This window comes from Anopheles ziemanni, chromosome 2, assembly GCF_943734765.1.
Source record: "Anopheles ziemanni chromosome 2, idAnoZiCoDA_A2_x.2, whole genome shotgun sequence".
Taxonomy (NCBI): domain Eukaryota; kingdom Metazoa; phylum Arthropoda; class Insecta; order Diptera; family Culicidae; genus Anopheles; species Anopheles ziemanni.
In genome coordinates this window covers 12,001,240-12,023,208 of record NC_080705.1, presented here as the reverse complement: position 1 = coordinate 12,023,208, position 21,969 = coordinate 12,001,240, and the positions used below count along the sequence as shown (strand labels likewise).

Sequence of the window (21,969 nt, the reverse complement as noted above, 5' to 3'; positions counted from 1 at the left end):
GACAGTATTGTCAAGGAAAATTGGGGTGATTACACATAAAATAATTTTTCCCGTCGTTGCCCAAGAAAAATGGTATGCTCTAAAAACGAGGTTTCCTGAAAAACGAGCAGACGGTTTGTTTCATGCATATATCAACGGGTGGAAAAAGAAGTGTGCAAAATAAAAATACAATATGAAATACACTTTAAGAAAAACACAAAACCAAAGGGAAACAACGGAAACCAAGTACAATATAGAATGCTTTCATCCCTTCGCTGGAAATACGAAAACAACGCCAAAAGCGATCCACTGGAAAGGCAAGATCGAAAAGTATGCCAACAGCGTACTCGACCGCCCGGGCCTCACAGTGTCACATGAAAATTGGCCATTTATCTTGGTAAGCCGACATTGTTTTGTTTCCTTGTTTTTCTCCTCCCCCCCACCCTTGTCAACCATCCAGATTCCGTACCGGATGCATTTTCCTTCTGCTTGCAACGCGTTGCAACCGACGATGACGAGAGACGACGACAGTCGCTTACAGATGGGTCTTGACCACTTAATTTGGCTCCATTTCCAGGAAGATTGAGTGTTGGCTCCTGTTTGATTGTGTATCGTTTGCACAAACCGTACGTATTCTGGTTTCGGGAAAATGCAAATGTGAGCAACTATTCGAATAAGATGGATTGTTCATTTTGTTCACGGAATTTTAAAAGAACCGAAGCAAAAGCAAAACAAATTGTTAAGCTTACTAATATACATCGTTATTTATCCTTATTCCAATGGTTTCAATAAGAGTAATGTTTGAAAAGGAAACAAAAATTCACAAAAGGTTTCAACCAGAATTCTTTAATGAAAACAAATTGTAATATGAATATGCTCTTCTGTGTGGGCAAACTGATGGATATACAATAGTGTAAGCGAAGTAATAAGGAAATAATTAGGTGCGGGTAAAAATTTTAAGCACGTTCATCCCGGAAATAAAAAAGAGCTGCAAAATGGTCAATCATGGGCCAGCAGAAGGTGAAATAAATAAAACATGTTTACTGATGAAAACCAAGCACAGTTTCCTAGGGACCCTTTTCCGGTTTTATCGTAACTTTTGGGATCCTTTGAAACCCGGAATGAAATATTCGTTACGGCAAACAAATTCTTTGTACCTTCGCTATTTTATTTTTTCCGCCCGAACTCATGGCCCGGATTTCTCAAGTAAGCTCTAGTTTTGTAACATCCGTTGGTTAACCTCTTCCGCCAAACAATGATTTCAAGCGAAATATAAAAGTTCGCCTACAAATAAGAAGGGCACAAATAATGGCTTTCTTGGACGGGAGTGGAAAACCTCACGAGATAATCTCGAGCTCTGGCTCGGATGATGCTCGTCCGTGCTTCGCTCGATCAGATAGCTCGATGTAAAGGTACAAACGGGGTTTTGTTGGATTTTGTTTGGTCCAGGGAAACTGCAGAATGCGCCTGAATTAACTCCCAGCAGTGGAAAGATTTGCGAGACCATGAAAGTCTCGAAAGGGGAATAGACTGGTGGCCGGTGATTGTGAAATCAAAACCTAAATTGACTTATATGAGCGGATTTTCTCATTCTGCCCGTACCAACCTACCCTCCCCGGGGACCTGACATTTCAAAGTAACGAAATCCCGGCAACGATAGCCGGCTGAAGAAGTTGATGAAAATTTGGCTCAATTTGCTCATCGAAAGAAAAAGGAAGGAAAAATATCAACTGGTCTGCCAATCCCGATTTTTGGCAACAATGTCGACGGAGGATTATCTACCATTGCTAACGACTCCTATTGTGCATCGAACCTTCGGGCTCGAAAACTGGAGTGTCTTTTCCGCTTTCGATTGATTTCGCTGGGGAGTCATCTTGGAATCGTACGTGACGTTTCAGAGCGGAAATCGGTGCAAGGAAGACGCTCAATTTGGTGGCGGTTCAAACTTGTCATTTTGTCGGATGTCGTTGAAGCGGTGCATTGGGAATATGGCGATGAGCATGAGGATAATCGCTTGAAAGGTCACGTCCTCGCCACTGCTTTGTGTTCCGTGTCTTTTGAACGCCTGGATTTGAACTAGTAAAGTATTTCTATTTCATATAATCTACCAATATATTATATTTCGACAACTAACAGTAGCTATCGATCAAAGAACAATTATTCAAAGAGAGTATCACGGTTTATCAACACATTTATTTATGTTTCCCGTTCACTGATTGATGATAAAAAATTTAGTATATTTTTTTCATTTTTCACTTTTCACGAGCGTTTTCCGATTAGCACGTTGTGATACTGATTGTTGACGTTCTCGCAAACGAGACTCTCGCCCAAACTCGTAATATTTACGAGCAGTTTTTGGAGGCAAACAGAATCCGAGATAGTCCTGGATCTGCTCTGGAGCTTGCACGCATCTCTCACCGAAAAAAAACAAACTCCACTTCCGCACGATGTTATGATGTAAAAGCTTCACAACAACACGTACGTGGCGTACGTGGCATGAAAAGCTAGCACAACCAGCCGGGAAAGCGAGTGGAACGGGAATTGGGAAAGATAAAATTATAATCTCCCAGTTTATGAGTGTTCCGCTTTTCCGTCAATAAATCTATTTGAGTTTAATCTAATAAAATATTGCAAATCATATCCGATGGGCTTTTTTGCTGGTTGTTGGGAGCATTAGCTGATCATACATCAGTGGAAAGTCAACATGTATTGTATTCATGTGTGACTGAGGGTGTGTGTGTGTGTGGCTGTGGCTATGTAAATAAAGATACACATGACAATAAAGCAAAATATGTAGAGAAACTGAGGGAAACCGCCATAAAATCAGATCGGTTGCGATTTACACACAGACCATTCAAAATGAAACAGAATCCTTGGACAGTCGAGTTGTTGTAACTCTTTGTGGGAATATGTCGTGAACAGTCGGAGATTGCGCTGGGCCATGGTTAAACTTTTATGTTCTTTAACAGCACTCTATGACACGACAATGGTTTAAGAACACATATTTGTTCCGTCGCGTTTTTAGATGTCAATTTTTAGAAGTTGATCACAGAGGTTATTAACTTGGAAGAAGATACAGGATTAAATTTTTGGGACTAGGTTGTACAGCATATGAGATCTATTTTATTCTCTTCCTTATCCAGTTTCTCTGGTAAATGAAATCTAATCAAATTGCTGCTTAAAGAAGATAACAGAAAACTCACAATTCATTACGCTTGCTTAAGACTAATTAACAATATCTAACCTTTAATGGCCAATACAATGAGCAGACTATATGAAACTAATCGATGAACCTTATCGAATCGATACAGAGGTAACGTGATGCATCTTTACCGCAGTAAATTGTTTTCTCAGTTGTCTTGAGTGATGTGTGAGGTTTTTTTTCTTTTATATTAATACACTGATATTGCTACTAATAAAAGTTGTGCGCAATGCAGCAACATCGGCCAGTGCAGATCACAACCGGTAAAGCACCAAAATGGAGACGCATGGTCGCTTGTAGCTCACATGAATCCAATCGCCATAAACATTAAGCCGGGGGATACATTTGGACCGTATCATCTGCAATGTGGCGTCAGTAAGATGTTGTTGTTTTTTTTTATATATATTTTCTTTGTTTTGTGTTTGTACCTCGTTAAAATATCGTTGTATACTGAAACGATAAAATATTCATCATAAGCAACGTTGTATCCATCGAAGAAAGCGTATCTTGGACATTATAGCCCTTCATGCATAAGAACATGCGCTCATCAAACACGCAAGAGACACATAAACACACACACACACATATACATACACACTATGTTTTCAAACTTTCCCGTCACAAACAGACCGTGGCAGAAATAAACTATTTCTTACCACATTGGACACTGATAGGTCATGGAAACGAATACAAGAAAGTTTCAAAACGCTAAACCCTCGGAAAATATTTCCACGGACATTGACATCGGTTTTACGATCCGAGGCGTTAAATTGAAAAAAGGAACACTTTACAGTTACCCCATAACAACGGGCCATTAAAAACATCAATTTCAAATGAGAGGAAAAACAGTTCTATTTTGCCGCCGACCGCGAGCTATGTTTGACGTAAACATACGTAGCCAAAAACCATTGCCACAAGCACACAAAGATACCAGACACAAGCATAAAACTTTTCGTTTATTAACTCGGTATTTTAGCCGTGTGTAAAATTCCGTTTAGTGAATGTCAAAAATGTATGTATTCCAGGGTAACTAAGAACGAACGAACGAAGGAAGTTATTTCCCACTGTAACATAAATCATTCGCAAACGCAAAACGCAACATTCCACGTTGCGGTCCCCTGTATTGTCATGGTGTGCGCGTAAAACTTGACACCACAAAGCTCACCCCAACCTCCTCCCCCCGTGTAGCATAAAATATTAATGATAATAACACGCCACGAAAGTGGTACAATCGATAATGATGAAAAATTATTAATACCACTGAAATATCGCTCTGTCCTGTGGTGGTGTGTATGTGTGCGTGCGTGTTCTCGACGGTGGCTACGCCCTGGACACGCCGGATCGGATTCTGTGACTCGCTGGGTTATGACCGCCCCCTTCCCCCAAAATGCCACCGTCGCGCCCATCGTTGTCATCGTTCATGTTGTAATGAATCGCTGCCCTCACCCCGTGCTGCCGCAACACCTGCTGTCACATCCCTTGCGCGATCGCCCGAATCGCCAAAACAAAAAAAACCAAACCCCCAACAAACTAAACGCCGGTTCTGCGCGCTAAACAAAACCAAACGAAACGAAATGGAAATGGAACAAAACAAAAAATACCACACGGTTGTTCGGAAACAATCCGGGAAAAAAAAAATCGCCACTCACACCACTCGTCACGTTGACGCCTCTGCGTTGTTTTTCTTCTTTTTTTTCTGGGTTTGTGACCATGTTTGGGACACTCGCACGCTCGTGCCGGCCGCAACAGACACGAGACGCCCGTTTTAGATCATTCAATAAAAATAATCTATGTCGATAATGATCTCGTAGTGCTGGACAAACCGTGTTCGCTGCCGGTGAGTAAAGTAGCCTGCCCACCCACACTGACCCGCAGAACAGGGAGTTTCTAGCGACCTCTACTCCCGCACCACCGCCCCCGTGTGTGTTGTGTCATCCCTCCGGCTGTCTTGTTATTTGTCCACCACCCACCCACCCCCCATTGTGTGCTCACTGTTAGTTTTCCACCGCCGTTCCCTCTTTTGGTGTGAGGATTGTGAAAAATCTCTCAAACAACAGTACGATGTTGGTATTCTCACCCCGAACACCTCAAACAAGGGGGCAAATGCTAGAAGGCGTTTCTGCAGCAAGTACAAACAAACACAACCGTGAAAATCCAATGGAATTGGCCGTATTTGTTATGTTTTTTTTTCTTCCTTCCCGTGAAAGGTCGGACCGAGACGGACCAGCGAAAGATACAGCTCAAGGCACTTTGTGACTAATTTTGTGCTCTCTAGGATGTTACGACTAACATTGATATTTGCACTAACAAATATATTGTTTAATGCTTTTTTTCGACCGTTTCGAACATTTCAATACCCCAAAGATACGCTTTAAGAAACAACTTCTTTTACTAAAAAGGTTGACTGTCATTGGTATGATATTTTTTCAAATTGATAGCGTTGTTTTGAAATGTCTATTAGTTTTCCAAGATGTTGAAATATTAAATCAATGTCTGTTATTTTTCAGAGGATTAACATGAGAGTAGCCATTATGGCTGCGCATTTTTCTAAAGCAAAAATTATTTTACAGCAGACGCATACATTATGGTGACATAAACCTTAACAAAATCACAGCATTACCAGCTTGCCGGCTCCCTGGACAACGATTAACGCGAAAATAACGAGCGTATCACTTTCAATGCACGGTACGATTTCTCGGAAAGCATCCGCCACAACCACACTGCATCACACCGTGCTCCAAATACGTAACGCAACATTATCGACGTTATCAACTTTACGACTTTCCACCCCTCGTCGTCGGCCACCGCCGTCTCGCAAACTCTTTTTACCGAGTTGCGGAACGAAAATTGTTTTCACAGTGTGTAGCGCACGGCGCACGGGTAGTTCCCGCCACTCCGGCAAGCTCCCGTTCGCCCCAAGTATTCCCTCGGTGAACATTTGAAGCTTTGTTGGAGCCCATTTCTTAGATAAATTTTCATCTTTATTCGTTTTCGATTTCACTCTTCCGGCTGCCACTTCCGCACTGCCCCGCTTGGGTTGGTTGTGGTGGAGAGTTTAGAAGTCAGTCCTTTCGAAGGCGAAGGGTTCCCACTTACGGCCGGCAACGGCGGGGATTTGTAGCAACGTACGGTGGCGCTGGCGACCCGATTCGGTGGCGGAACCCGTAGGCCCACCGGATGGTTGAAAGTTAGTCCTTTCAGTAGCTCCACAACAACGATTGACTGCGGGTGTCCAAGGTGGAAAAGGGGCAAAGGAAGGAAGTATCTTTTTCAGATTGAAGGACTTTTTTCCTACTCCCTCCTTCTCTGTCGGAAAACTTGATACCGAAGCCGTCACACTCCAGGCCGTGTACGTCTTTCCGTGAAGATCGTTGTCATCTTCCGTTTTGTGCGCAAGCAGAACGTCTCGAAAAGGGCCTTGCTTCCGTCAATTCAGGCCACACAAAAAAAGTGTTTCCCACGCTAGTGTGACGTTGCTTCCGATTCGAAGATTTTCTTTAATGATTATTTTTCTGTATATTTCCTCCGCCCACGGAACTTATATGGTCGCGCCCAGGCCAAGACCCGTCCGAAGTGGAACAGTTTCGTAGCCATTTTTTATGTGAACTTAGCACATAACAAACTTCACATTGTCCCTTCGCCCGGTGGACACATTACAGCTGTCCGTCGTAAGCGTCTTCATCGGAATGATCATCTAGTGCCATGGCCGGAATGGTCAAACTTGTGCCGGGTGCCGCACAGGAGGGTCGTTCGGTCGTTAGTTTTGTTCATATAAGGGAAAATAAATTGGAAGTTGTTACCAACAATTTCGTCGGCTTATCGGCAACAAGGACTTGGTCGTCACCGTGCGATGATCGAAATGTGTTCGTAAATTTAAGAATATTAGCTTGGGAAACCGTAGAACAAAAAAAAAGAATTTATTTAAGGAACGATTTAAACTGAATACCTGTAAACTCCGAAGTTTCATGATTTTTTAACGATCGTTCATTCTTAATTTTGAATATGAAAATAATGCACAAATAAGATTCATACCTTTGATAGCTATCATATTTTTCAACATTCAGTTTTTTGATAGTCAAACAAATTTCGAATGGAAGTTTGACGAGCTGCTTTCAGAGAGCTGACAGATCGCGTCGTTACCTCATGATAACCTCAATTGCTAGAGAAATCTTAAAGCATTCCTTTTAAGATATACTCATACCTTCCAATACTAGCTCAACTTAAAGTACGGGGTTTGTCCAGACCCCTTCATTATTAACATTTATTGGATAATCTGGTGTCTGGGGTAGTCAGCAGAATTCTACGATTTGCCATTAATCAACTAGATAAGCGTAATCCTTCCATGTTTTATCATGTGCCCTATCCTTTTGACGCCAACTTTTCTCGGCCACTAATTAACTTACAGATCTTTATCATCGGCACGCAGCAATAATAACGGAACCTTTATCCATTAGGCTCAGTACCCATTTCGGGCGGCTGCCTTTAACATCGACGCCGGTCCCTGTCTCCCGTTGACCGAGTCCCCAGTAGGATCATAAAAATAAACTTGAAACCCGTTCGGTTTTTTTGCGTTCGTTTCGCTTGAAGAAGATTATCCCTTAGTCCCTCCCCGGAGCCGATAAGCAGAAGTTTAGGATTCATTACGATGCTTTTGAAGCAAAATAAATTCAACCCCACGGTGGGCGGGCACACATACCGTTCGGTACCTCCCGCCTTGGGACACAATACATAGTACCCTCCCATTTCTCCGACGGCACGATTTCCCGATGGGCCCCCGAAATTCAGATCGAGCCCAATGAGCTTTCCGCACGAACACTGCAGCATCCGTCTCGTCGGGAGCGGTGGTGATTTTTTGGCGTCTGTAACTGCCAGAACCGTTGTGTGGTTAGGTAACGGTGGCACTACAGTAGGGATGGCAATAAATTTCGGTCAATTTATGGAGACCACCGGGCGGGCGCAACAATTCTGCCGAATTTCGAGCCTGATTTGTTGGTTTGACTTTAGACCTGAGAAAAAGGGGTGCTAATAGGATTACATTCCCAAGTGACTATTACATGGGCTAAGCGTTCAAGGTACGCTTTTATCTGCGCTCGTTAATCGTCAAAAGGCTTCGCCGTGGAGCCAGATCGGTTTAAAGTTGACATACACATACACACACCCACATCCGGCGTTGTGATTAATTGATAATGACCAACAATCATTTGTTATTCAAATGGATTTGGTAGCCTGTTTGCAAAAGATATACAATAAACACACTACAGTATATTTTTTCCTAAAAGTGATCGTTTAGTCCATTTGTAATTGTATGGATAAGTCTTGGCAATTTCTGGTATCTTTAAGTACAATTGCAAATGATTCAAACATTTTTCTCATTACAAGTATTCAATGCAATTTGATCACTGAAGACACATAAATTAGTTAAATTGTTTCCAATTTCGAAACGAAATTGCGACGGTGCTAGAGTCCTCTTTCGTAACACGCTTTTCTATTGCATTTACAACGTTCTCCCTAAGATAGTAGCGTCTGGCACATTCTCAAAGACAGTATTTTAAAGAAAGTGCCCCTACCAACTTGAAGAAGACTTGGGATTGTTTCTTATTTTTGCCACGCTTCAGACTGCCCAAGTCCTCATAAAATCACACAGACCCGAAAAATAACAGCTCTCTACCCATGAAAACTTCTCCAGTGCCATGAAAACTTTGCCCTCCGAGCAATGAGCAGCAGTGTCTGGCGAAGGAAAGCACAACATCAAAAGAAAAACAGCCATACGAAGCTAGCGAAAGAAAATTGTTAATAAGTTTAATGTCGTGCGACCAAACGGGAGATGGTATTTTTCTTAGGCACCAGTCTAATGTAGCGCTCCGTGGTTGCCTTCTAGGGTCATCTATCTGCAAAGTTAATTTTCCACACTTTTATGAAAAGCATTAAAATTCGATGATGGACAATGTTGTTTTTTTTTTATTTTACCCTGAATATGCTTTAAGAAGTTTATTTGAATTATTGTGAGCAATAAACCATTTGTGTGGTTTTGGCAGAAAATCCTACGTTGTAAGTTAATTTTGGTTAAGTACTGGATACATAAAGAACACATCGTTATCATTCACATTTGCTATACTCTTCGTCTCTTTTAATCTAACTTTTTTATGTTTATTTGTGTTTCGTTTATGCTTTCTCAAAACTTGGTTTCTTTAACATATAGAAAGTATTTTTTATACTTTCAGTAGCATATAGAAAGTATTTTTATACAGATTTTTTTAATCTGTAGAATCCATCCTCGATCAATTCCATATGAATCGGACGATTAGTTACGTTTTCCAATCAGAATTCTTCAAATGTCTTTTTTGAATCTCTTATCGTAGACACTTTGAAGTTGATGAAGGGCATTCGAAATAGGAAATAGTAATTTAGCAACACTTCAAGGGTAAACAAATAACCCTGTCACATGTCTTAGGCTTCACGCGCAACATGACATCATGTTGTAGTGTAAGGTTGTTAAAAACGTAAATTCCGTCAGCCTGCCATTTTGAAGTGATTGGTTTTTCTAAATCACATTCCTGCAGCTAACGAATTTCTCATTAAGTTTTCACTCACCCGTTCAATTACGATGCAGATACTCACCGATCCAACTACACCTATCTCTTCCACGTGTGGCTTGCAGTTCCGCTGGATCGGTTTTATTTGTGGGTTTCCTGTCTTCTTTGTTCTCGCCGCCTGGAGGTGGAGACGCCTGGTGGAGACGCCTGGTGGAGACGCCTGGTGGTGCCAGTAAATTTGGTTGCATGTCACAACTCCATCATAATTTAGCCTCAACTCCATCCGACTTGGTTGTGTTCAGCAAACAAAACAAAAAATCCCTTCAATCCTCGTGCATTGGAAGAACCTCCAGATCGACGCCATTTCGCCCAAACAACAGACCCTTCGTCAGTAATGAAGCTTCAGTCGACGGCAGACAGAGAATGCTAAGGGCGTAGCGTGCGAACGTTGCCCACACACGAATGGTGCAATCGAGGTCCGCATCAACAACACCCCTTGCCCGCACATGTGGACAGCTTGCCGAGCTTGGGCGGAGGATAACGGCAATGCCATAATAATATCCTCCATATGCAGTTAGCTTTCCACAGTCGCGTTGCAAATGAACCATCCAGACGGGGTCGATGATTACTCGAAGGAATTTTCACACCATTAGCATCGTCAGGGATGGAAGCATTATGGGGTGGTGGAGGGGGAGTGTGGCGCACAGGTCACTGGCAAACGACGCGAGCGCACACCTTGCATTGCCATTTCGTGTGGTACAAATATTACGACCCACCGCTATTCCCATCACTTTCCCGGCGGCGTCAGGTGTTTTCCATTATACATATGCAACGCAACGAACGATCCTTGTGACCTCGCGCCGAAACGATCGTGGCTAAAGTCACGAGATATATTGACCTGATTACCGAGTACCGTGCCAACTGGGAAACGGGCTACGTTTCAGACACCTTGCCATTGTCAAAAAGTGCAGTGTAGACCAAACGGGTGCTTCTAAAACCGTATATGTTTGGGAAACGAGCAGAAGCATACCGATTTTTACCGTACGAAAGCAGAAAACTCATTTGCACTCGTTCCTAACAAAGCAGGACCGTTGTATCACAATCAGATCCACAGTCGTATCTTTATGGTATAGCATTTGTGAGAGAATAACCAAATCAAACATATCAATTTTTCTTTTCTTTCAATCGCTGCTTGTTTTTAATAATTAGTACTAATGATAGTTTGCTGTGTGGATTTATTTAAACATAATATTACACTTGCCCTGTTACTTTATACTTATATCCTCCGCTTACAGTAACATAAATTTAATCTTTTTTTCTAAAACTACTAGAATTTATTAATGTTTCTACTGACGTTTTTAAACTTCATTCATGTAGGTGTACGTATTTTTGAACCAAATTTAATGTGTAGTAATTTTTTTCTCTAAATAACCTTACATCCGTATTAATAAAGTCTTTGTTTCAATTTTCTTTTTTTCAATTCCATTCATCCTTTTTTTTTTGTCAACAATTGTGTATGACAAACCCAAATCTTCCCGTGTCTCGTAAAACCAACCAACATTCAAATGCATTTTTTCACTCAACTAACCTGTGTTCCTTACCTACTACTTCCTTCAACTACACACACACACACACAAACCCGTGCACACCCAAAAAAGGTTCATCCCTGCGGCCGTTACCGCCACAACACGGTGGTGTTCATCCTGGCGAAGGAGTATAATCTGAAAAATCTTCGTACCATCCACCGGTTGGATCGGCTTACGTCCGGCCTGCTGCTGTTCGGCCGCAGCCCGAAGAAGGCCCGCCAGATGGAGCACCAGATCCGGAACCGGCAGGTGCAGAAGGAGTACATCTGCCGGGTGGAAGGCGAGTTTCCCGAGTAAGTACCGTCTCCGGAGGAGGAGGTAGAATGCAAATTGATTGCCTCGCGTACAGTGCCATTTTCATCCGGTTCCCGTCCATCCGTCAGCGAGTCGCTCGTTTAATCAATCGGAGCTGCTGCTAATCGGATAAGCAACCCGCGCTGAGAGCGAGTGAAATGCGGACTCGTACCGTGCCTGCGTCTGTGAGTGATTACATGTGGAAAAGGATTAGCCGGTTGTGATTTAGTTTCCACCCCGAAGGCTGTGTGGTTTTTATCCGTATTCGTAGTGATTTAAAATCAGATTGAATGCTGATCAGCAAGAAATGTCGCAAGTAATCCTCTCCTCCGTCGGGGAATTTCCACAGGAAAATTATATAAGAATCGGCTTGACGGATGTTAAAAGATCTGTTGCGCTTAACATTTTTAATTAAATTCCAACTCTTCCCCAAAATTCGAAACCGGTGGCTTGTTTGCTAGGAAACAAATGAACACATTTCAAAACTCCGCCTCACGCTGTGCAGAGGTTCGTTTCGGAAATTTAATTAACCCGATAAAAATCCAATTCCTGTTGCCTTTAATTGAAACCCCAATCCCATACGCATCTCACACACGCACGCAAGCACATGTGTTTCCCGGGGCAAAACCGAGGCAATGGACCGGTGGAAAGAAAATTGCGTTACTGTCTTGTTCACTTCCGCCCGAAAAATCCAGTGCAACTTAATGAGACACCCGATTCCAATATGCCACCCCCCTCGAAACACTGGCTACGAACGACGTCGGTGTACATTAACGTGCGGCCCGAACGACGGCGGGGCCCACGCAAAAAATCCGGAACGGCACCGCAAGCGCAATCGCCCGCCGTGATCCCATCGGAAGTTTGTCAGCTTATAAGGATTCCAATTATGTGAGTCTACCGAACCGAGCCGGTGGTGGGAGTTAGCTGTTACGCCGAATGCTCGCGCGTCGCCGGAAGTCCTTGGAGAGAACCGCCATTGACTAGGCAACGCGTCTCCGAGGCCGATCGAAAGACACACGTTAATGGATGCTGGCCTGGTGAGTCGCCGTCGGTGCCATTTGTGGTGATGGTGGAAAAGGCAGGCTATTCTTAGCACATGACTCCGTCGTCCGCCGTCGGGATGGGTATGGGAAATTGTGTCATGTTAGGCTCCCCCGTGAGGCGTGTGCTAGTGATGCGTTTCCTCCCGGCGATGGGAGGGAGGAGGAATTTATTGAAACGAAATTGAGCGACAAAGGAAAAAAGGGTGAGAGAGGGAGAGAAAAAGTGTGCCTTCCCTGTGCGTGGCTATGACATCAGCTGATCGGAACTACCGAAACGACGGACCGGAACGGGTATAGGAAGGCTTGCAAGCAGAGGCTGCTCCCTGCTGCGTTTGCCTGAGCGATGTAACTTTCGTGTGAAGGCTTTCCGGGGAACCAATGCGACCGACCATGGACGGATGGATGGATGGATGGAATTGATTTAGTTTCAGTTTGACTTTCCTGCCATCCGGTATCGCATTTCCACGCGCTCCTTTTCACATGTTTGCTCTTTTTTTTTCTCCTTCCACACAGTGGCATCATCGAGTGCAAGGAGCCCATCGAGGTAGTCAGCTACAAGATTGGCGTGTGCAAGGTTTCACCCAAGGGAAAGGAATGTACCACCACATTCCAGAAGCTCGGTTTCAACGGCAGCAGCAGCGTCGTGCTGTGCAAACCTCTGACCGGACGCATGCATCAGATCCGGGTGCATCTGCAGTATCTCGGTAAGAAGGAACGAAAAAAAAGGACCGGGATAGTGTCCCACACGAACCCGAAATGGTGGCGGTGGTATGTTTGCACGGCTTGAATCAATTTCATCCTGCTTTCTTTCCCTTTTCTTTTCACAACCCTCGGTCCATGGGATGAAACATCATTAGGCTATCCGGTGGTGAACGATCCGCTGTACAACCACGACGTGTTCGGCCCGGCGAAGGGCCGCGGTGGCGATATCGGTGGCAAAAGCGACGAGCAGCTGGTGAAGGACCTGATCAATATTCACAATGCAGAAAATTGGCTCGGCATCGACGGCGACTCGGATCTGTCAATGTTTAAACCGATGAAAAACGATCTGGACGATGTGAAAGGTGAGTTGGCGAAAGTGGAGCTAGTCGGCGGACGGTCTCGCCCGTAGGATCCGAGACCGGAGGACGCTAGATTGATCACACCGGATACCTCATCCAACTTGATTGTACAGTACCTGACTTATTATTTTTTTTTTTAACAGGACAAATCCTATCGGACGACGACTCGGAGAGTGTGTCCCGCGAGGCATCGCCCTGCTCGGAGAGCCCACGGCCCGTTTCGCTGGGCAGCGAAAGCCCCCACGAGACGATGTGCGCCTCGATGCTGTTGCCTGCTAACGCGCTCAATGCGGTCAGTGGAGGCGCCATTAGCGCGAGCGTTGGCACCGGGACGGCCGGCACCGTCGTTAGTGCCGTCGGTACGAACACCATCCTGGGCGGACGGATGCAATCGCAGAAGGTAATTAAAACATGGCCGCAATATGGTGGCGAAGCCATTTTTCACCTCTCGTTGTTTCAATTATCAGCAGAACAATGGAGTGTTTCATTTCACGTCATATTTGTTCAATCCTGGTTGCGGAAGGAGGATAGGGTTTCATTCTGTAAAAGTATCGGAGTACAAAGTGTTGAACTCGGTCCGGCTGGCACATGTTGCGTATTCCACCGAACGATCGTGAACTTGAACAGAATATTCTGTTACTTGCCCGCCCGACAAATCACTCTCGCCATAGTGGTTCGTTAAGTGAACCGTTCCGGAATGGAAAATTTATTCATTATCGACGGCGCAAAAGCCGAACGACAAAACAAAGTCAACGCAAGCGAGAGGACTTCATTACGCCGCGGGTTCGAAGGTGATAATCTTACCGCGCCACCACCCCCCACAAAACACAAACATCAACCGCGAAAAACATGCCGTGTCTGAGAACTTTTCCAATGCTCTGCGCTTGTCAGATTTGCTCATTTAATTTTAAATAATAATAGCAATTCGGTTTTCGGGGTTCATTAAAAACTTTTTCCTGCCGGCTCCTCGTGGTGGTGGTGGCGTTCAACCGCGCACCGGCAGTTGGTGCCAGCTGCCTGGCAAGAGTGCGAGCGACGGGCAGGTTTTCTTGTTATCGCGATGCGAAGATAATGATTCGTTCGTATCCAACGTGGAAGGAACGGAACGGAAGTGCAAAAAAAAACCTCCCATTTTTAGATATGTTTCCTTGTCTTTTGATAGTCCTATGCGGGCGACATTGAAAGCGAGGTGGTGTGGAGGCGAAAGTGGGGAAGCAGGAAAGCAAACTTTCACAAACGAACAACGTGATTCTGAGCGCTCGTTTGACAAGGAAATGGAGTGCATTTTCCTCGAGTGCCATTTTCTTTGATAGTTTGTTTAACAGTGCCGCATGCTCTTTAATTTTGTTTTCCTACCACCGTCCTCTCCGGCCTCCTATTGGGAGGGTGTGTTGAAGTTTTATTTTTTTCCATTTTTTTTATTTGTTTCCTTGAGATCACCTTGGTTGCAGCCAATTTATTTGCTGGAAAATGCTTTCCCATTTTCCGAAATTGCTCAGAACAACGTCCCCGTGACATTTGCCTCTCCACCATGTGACGGAACGATGGAAATTAAATTAAATACCAACAATCCCACCCACCACAACCATCCATGCTTCTGGCGGACCATCCTCGTGGACCTTCGTTACGATTCGCTTCCCCATTGTGTTGCGCTGATAGTTTCCGACGAAGTGGCGTATGCCTCCGGGGGGTGGGTCGATAAGAAGAGGGTAGACACGCCATCTTCAACCTGTTGAAAAGTCTCTCGGAATGGGTAGAAGCAAAAAAAAAAAGGCCGGTCGCTAGGGAACGTTACGGACGGCGAAATGGGAACTATTTCAGTGATAATGATCCAGAAATGCCAACGCCATTTATGATTGCAGAGAAATGCTATCGTTCTATCGCAAACGAAGCCAAACGAGAGAAGGTTGTAAGCGGAAGGATAGTTGGTGCAATTCGGACGACGGACAAGAGCAATCTTTAATCTTTGCTTAGAAAACGCCAGACAAAATTGCGAAAACCAGAGAACATTATTTTAATAAATAGCATAAAATGTCTTGTTACTTTGATTTGTTTTAAAAACTTTAATGTCCTTGAAGCATTATTTTGATGGTTTATTTTGACGTACTGTGTCTTTCCTGTGCTTGTTGTTTCAATTCAGTGCACAGGAATGCTTTTGCTCCTGCCAAGAGAGAAGTCAAACAGGTTGTTTTAATAATAAATTTATCGAGTAAACACCTGAAGCATCGGATGCAATTAGCACAAATGCAAATACCGGGAGGTTTGCGTAGCCCATGGCACTTGCCTGCACCGCCGACACGTGTGCTCTTGTTTGCCTTAAGAAATAATGCATGCCAGAAGGGCTCCGTCGGAAGGAAGTCACATTCGCATCAATTCAATTCAGCTGTTGTCGAGTCGAGTGCTGTCTCCCGATTGTCCGAACCGAAGACAGATGCTCTCTTGCTGGAGTGTTGTTCAAATATTTGCATCCGGACCCGATTAAAGGCACCAACAACCCGGAGAACGTAGCCAAGTGTTTGAAATTATCATAAATTTATGGGACACTTGCCTGTCCACCGGGCCTGTCCTTTGCAGTTGTTATAACTTGATGCGTAAGATGTTCGTTGAAACAGCCTGTGACGGTGTCGCTTGAAGTTGAATCACGAGAAACGGAATGAAAGGTGGCGGGCGTGATTGTAGTCACACCCGTTTGCACGAATGGGCTTAAAGCACAAACGTTTGAGAATATTCGGTTCCCTTTAGTCGAACCGGGCTACATGTTCTTCGCGCCAGTTGAAGACTACATCCCAACAGCGCCGGTACCAAGATACGCCGACGGTTACGGGAAACAACTGGCCGCCATATTTTGATGGTTGTATATTCCTTATCTTTGGCCCGGCATTCTAACGTCGGCGAATCGTAATGATGTTTGCTCAGCTTGACTAAATGGAAATGTAGCGGAAAAGTGAAATCATTGATGTTAATTAGTCGTGATTTAGACTTCCCTCGTATCTGGATGAGCCTGTGGTTTTGCCGTTAGGTAGGTTGGTATCATCGTTTTCTATCTCTTTGCGCAGCGACGTCCATAAATTTATGCCGTAAGCAAACGTCTTTGCCACCGGGCGTTATTTCAATTGCTTTGCGGAGTCATGAATTTCGGCAAATCTCGCGGATTACACACTCCATGATCTGCTTTGTCATACATTTATTGTTGGGGTGTTGCATTTAATTATCTAAACGGCACAATGTTTTCTTAATTTCTTTTTCAAGAAATTTGTTTGCAGCACGTAGTTGGTTTGGGTCGGTTTGGGGGAAAAGTGGTTAAATGATAACCTCTTTTTAGTGACACCAAAACATTCAGACTTTCGAAACTTTCCTGAGAGTGCATATGTCCTTTATCATTGATTCACAAGATTTTGTGATCAGACATTTAACTCATTATATCGTTTGAGATCCCAGAATCCACTCACCAAACATACTTACACTAATTAACCGTGCGCGTGCCATGAAAGCCGAATGCCCAGGCCCTCAATTCAATCCACTCATCGTCCAACATTTCGGCAACGACAACGACAAGCTCTTCGCATCCGGATATCGAAACATTAGCGGCACCAAGCTGCATAATGCAACTTGCAGTAATTTATCGGGCACCATAAAATCGGGCAACACATAATTAATCCCTATTTCCATTAATCTCTACGCTAAGGTGTGCGCTAAAAGGAAATTTGAATAAGTACGGCCCCGTACACATACGCTGCAGAGCATCTGGCCGGGTTGATCCCTTTCCCAAAACCCTTGCCCAGGAGCTCCACGAGCCATAACGAGGAAGATAATTTGTTTGCTTAATGGTATTCCCGTTGGCATAACTAATTCGATTGCCCATTCATTAGCGCTGGTCCCGTCGGCAAATGGTATTCGGCCACTTTCACACGAACCCGAGCCAGAAGCCGGTGTGTGTGCGTGTGTGCCAGGGAGGGCGTTTTGTTGTGGAATAAAATGATTTCTTTCCTGTTTCGTACACCGTCCAGCAAGTGGAGTACATATTGGAGTTGAAATGCACCCATTTGCACTGGGATAATACTCTACAGCCTCTTTCCTGCTCACGTTTCCGGCCTACGTTGGCAAGCAGCTGCTCCGGAAATCCACCCATTTACAGCCGAAATCTAATATTAAAGAGATTTTATTGCATTTTCGGCAATTTGCCCCGCGATATTATTTCACTATCAAACGTAACCTGATTAGTATCTCATTATAAATAGATACCGGGAGTCCGCTGCGTTTCATGATCCTTTTGCATATGCTGTTATTTTCAACCATTTGAGACCGTCCGGCCATGCCTTTATTCCCGTTCCTAACCCACCCCCCTGCCCTCTCTTTTGCTAGTTGAAGGATTTATTACGGGCCCATTACGGGGAAAACCGACCGGCCGAAGGAAAGCCGAATAGGCCTTGCAATATTCAATTGGGCGTCGCCTGCAAATGCATCCAACAACCACAATCCGATTGCCAGAAAACCGTGACCCCAGACAAAATCGTGCGGTCAGGTTGCATTTCGACCGAGAGTGAGAGAGAGAACCATTCGCTACCAATTTAGAATGTAGTGTGTGTGTTTTGGGGAAAGGTTTCTGTTTAAGTACCAAAAAACCACCGGCACTGTGGTTGTTTATACTAATTTTTGGTCTATCGTTTGACCACCGTTTGTTTCCTCGTTTGCACGTGAAATGATATTCCAAATGCGTTTCGGTGGAGCTTTTCACCCGCCACCGTCAGCATTACCCAGAAAACCTCGTTAACCGTAAAGGGACGTGTGAAAGGATGTGATTCGGGGCCAACATTGTCTTTTCGTACCATTCCATTTACATACTTTCACATTTGGGGCGGTTCGCCTCTGCACAACGGCGCGCATTACAAACACGTGGAGTATTTATTCGAATTCCTCAACCACACCACCACCACCAACGTCTTCCCTTTGCCGTGGGTCCGCGGCAGAAGAACAGCACCCCGAACAGCACCGAGCGGTAGATTTTCATAATGAAATTTGTGTGTTCCACAGCGCAAACCGAAATCAGCCTGGGAATGCACGAAACGGGCCGCCACCGCGTCCCCCACCACCTCGACCGTGTCGGCCGCGCCGGGCGACGAGGCAGGCGCCGCATTTCAAGAGTGCAACAAATTTGCATCAGCACAACCTTCAAGTGCCTCCGGTTCTGCAGGCGCCAGTGTTGTCGTTGTCGATCCTACCGGGGCAAATGTGAGTTTACTCTCCCGGCCGGGAAGGGGGAGAAGAAAAGCTCCCGCTATGCACCCGGAGTGTTTTTTGGGTTGTCTTTAATTCATAGACTTGCTTCTACCGCGTCCGACTGCGAGCGCACGCGACGAAGAAAGTAATGGTACATTGTTACCGGTTTGTTTGTTTTGTAGCAATGCCCGTTTTTCCCAAAGCCATTTCCGCCATGCCCTCACCGAGTGCCGATCGTGTGCGGATCGATGTAGCGATAAAATCTGTTTTTTCTTTTCCCACCCACAACGCATTAACCACCCCCGAACGCTTGGTGCAGTTTGTTTTCCACCCATTAATCCACCGTGTGATAGCTGTTGAATCATTTTAATCACCCGACTACGGAGTTGGCCTCCGTTCAACGCTCGTTGTGGTGCATCCTTTCCTAGACTGTAGTGTGTGAACATGTGTGATTTTGTGTGTGTGTGTTTTATACTTCATCCGTGCATCCCTTAACACTACTCCCCCCACTAGCGGAGGATTTGCAATGGTGTCCACTACTAACACGCTCCGTGACTCCGATGGACTGCTCGGAAAAGCTCGTACCGTTCGAAGCAAAGCATCCCATAATCCTCACCGTAGATTACGGTCTGCATTAGCATCGCGCATTAACAAGTGTGTCGTTCCGTTTCACACGTTTACTTCTCCAGCTTCAAATCAAACAAGTTGGCTTTTAATATTTGTGTGTGTGTGGTTTTAAGAGTTTACGCTCTATGTAATTTAGCATCACAACCAAACGAGTGGACCCTAACCGTTACAGCTATCTCTTGGAAGATCGTTTTCGAGCTTTTGGACTCACTTTTCCATTCCCATTTCCACCGACAGGTTACCGTCGCCACGCAGACTGGACACGAGTCGCCCGACTTGGCATTTAATCCGGATAAGATGACAACCGACAAGCACTGCTACGAGTGCAAGGTACGCTACCGGGACCCGAAGCCGCAGGATTTGGTGATGTATCTGCACGCCTGGAAGTACAAGGTAGGTGTAGTATTGCAATGAATTCGCGTATCCAAAATATTCTTGACGTGATCAGTTTTAAACTCTCTACTGGAGTTACTAGAAAAGTGTAACATGATAGAATATTTTTTCGATTCGATTAGGTCTTTTTAAAGCACTAAATATGTTTAACATATTTTTAAGAAGCCCAACAAAAAGTTAAGGACAAATAAAACGTTTCCAGAAAGTCTATTTAAATGCTCGTACGATGGTCATACAAGTCGTTTTATAAAAGAAATAAAAAAACAAACGTAGTTAATGTCGTTGGCAATTAGCAGAGGACTTAAAAAAATGCCCAACCAATCAGCATTAGCCTCACATACAGCACACATTTGGCCCATTCTGAAGTATTTTTCCACGCGCGCCACGCAACCCCCATTGCAAATGAGATCTTAACTGGCCGGCGAAATAAAATGATAAAATCAGCCTTTCTGTGAAATTTAATAATAATTATTTTAATTCTTCATTCACACTCGCCCGCAAGTGGGCAGCGAAAAGGGCGGGGGGGGGGGGGGGGGGAAGCGCCGCGCGTTAAGCTTTTCGCTCGGTAAATGAGCCACCGTACGGCCCGGCACTAGACGACACATTTGCGTGCTGCACGTCTGACATGCACGGACGAGCCTGTCGCGAATGTGAATAAGGATAACGCCGCCTGAGCTGTCCGCTTATCATCACCACCGTGGTCACCATGCACACACGTCCCATGTGACACGGTCTGTTCCGCGTGTCCAGTTCCGTGAAAATGTCAGGGTGTGTGTGTGTGAGTGTGTGATGTCGACATCAGCATAAATGTCCCCATGGCAGGTTGATCCGGTTGGTGTGGCCGTGTGGTGTTTCACGGTGTAATGCCGGTAAGCGATTTTCGCGACAGGATTCATAAGCCTCGCCGCGCTACGGCACCGGAAATTATCCTTTCCAAACCGTGTATGTGTGCGTGTGTGTCTTGTTTACGCGAGCACATATGGTGGAAAATCCTTCCTGCCGAAGAAAAAGAACACGCTGGACATTAATTCACATTTTCCATCCCCCCCATTTTGAATCGAGCTCGCCGCGACACGGAAAGCGACCCGATTTTAATTTCCACACCGTCCACCTTGCGCATCATTCTGGCGGACATTTAGCGGAAATGTTGATGATGAAGTAGCGAGGCAAACAAAAAATAAAATTAAGCGAGAGTTTCTATAAATCCCTTCATCACCGCGGACCGTTTTATTCGTGATCACGGGTACACACAACAACGGGCGTAATGATTACAATGCAAAGTTATACGACTCATCACCGGTCGCCGCTGAGGACTTAGGACGGTATTCGGAGAGTGTTATGAAATTAATTGTCAGTGAGCGGAAGGGTGGAATTGGGGCGCTGGGGAGTAAATGGGAATGGGCGACGGGATGCTCTTTTTTATCCCTGACAACCATTCGGGGAAATTGTTTTATGGATAATTATGGCTCACAAGTGGGAATACGTACGCGGGAGATGTATTTTGTTGGAGGTTTTAATAGCCATACGATCTGATTCATTTTTAGAACATAAAAAAATCCAATGTAATGTTAATTACTATAACTATAAATTACTAGAACTAAAAAAATTGTTTAAAATAAATTACTTACTAACGTTTTCTTTTTCTTTCCACAGGGCCCCGGATGGGAGTACGAAACTGAGCTGCCCGAGTGGGCTCGTGTCGACTGGCACGATAACGACTTTGAGTAAGATTCTCTTAACTCAAACATTATCAAATCACTGTAGCAAATAACAACAAACAACAAACAACAAAAGAACATGATCGTACACGTTTTCTTATACCGCATAACCACCTCCGCAAAGGGAAGTAAATCCAGCAAACCAAACCCAAACTTCGGTAACAGTGACCAAAACACGTGTGATTTAACGTTGTGTGCGTACGTGATGGCGGAAACATGGATCCACCAAATGCACCCGAAAAAGACATACACCGGAAAGGATCAATGATCGTCCTTTATTCTTCCGTACTGGAACAACAAACTAACAGATAAAAAT

At 44.6% G+C, this 21,969-nt stretch overlaps 1 protein-coding gene across 1 annotated transcript in view; it reads left to right on the top strand.

Moving 5' to 3' along the window:
* The window catches only part of LOC131284238 (pseudouridylate synthase RPUSD2-like), a 109,798-nt gene extending 88,087 nt beyond the window's left edge, over positions 1–21,711 (top strand). The window contains exons 6-12 of the mRNA XM_058313095.1: positions 11,373–11,593; positions 13,151–13,341; positions 13,495–13,701; positions 13,842–14,098; positions 18,730–18,927; positions 19,780–19,935; positions 21,589–21,711. Of these exons, the coding sequence (XP_058169078.1) occupies positions 11,373–11,593; positions 13,151–13,341; positions 13,495–13,701; positions 13,842–14,098; positions 18,730–18,927; positions 19,780–19,935; positions 21,589–21,663 (1,305 nt within the window). The 3' untranslated portion in view covers positions 21,664–21,711. The remainder of the gene's footprint in view (positions 1–11,372; positions 11,594–13,150; positions 13,342–13,494; positions 13,702–13,841; positions 14,099–18,729; positions 18,928–19,779; positions 19,936–21,588) is intronic.
* Positions 21,712–21,969: the final 258 nt, after the last annotated feature.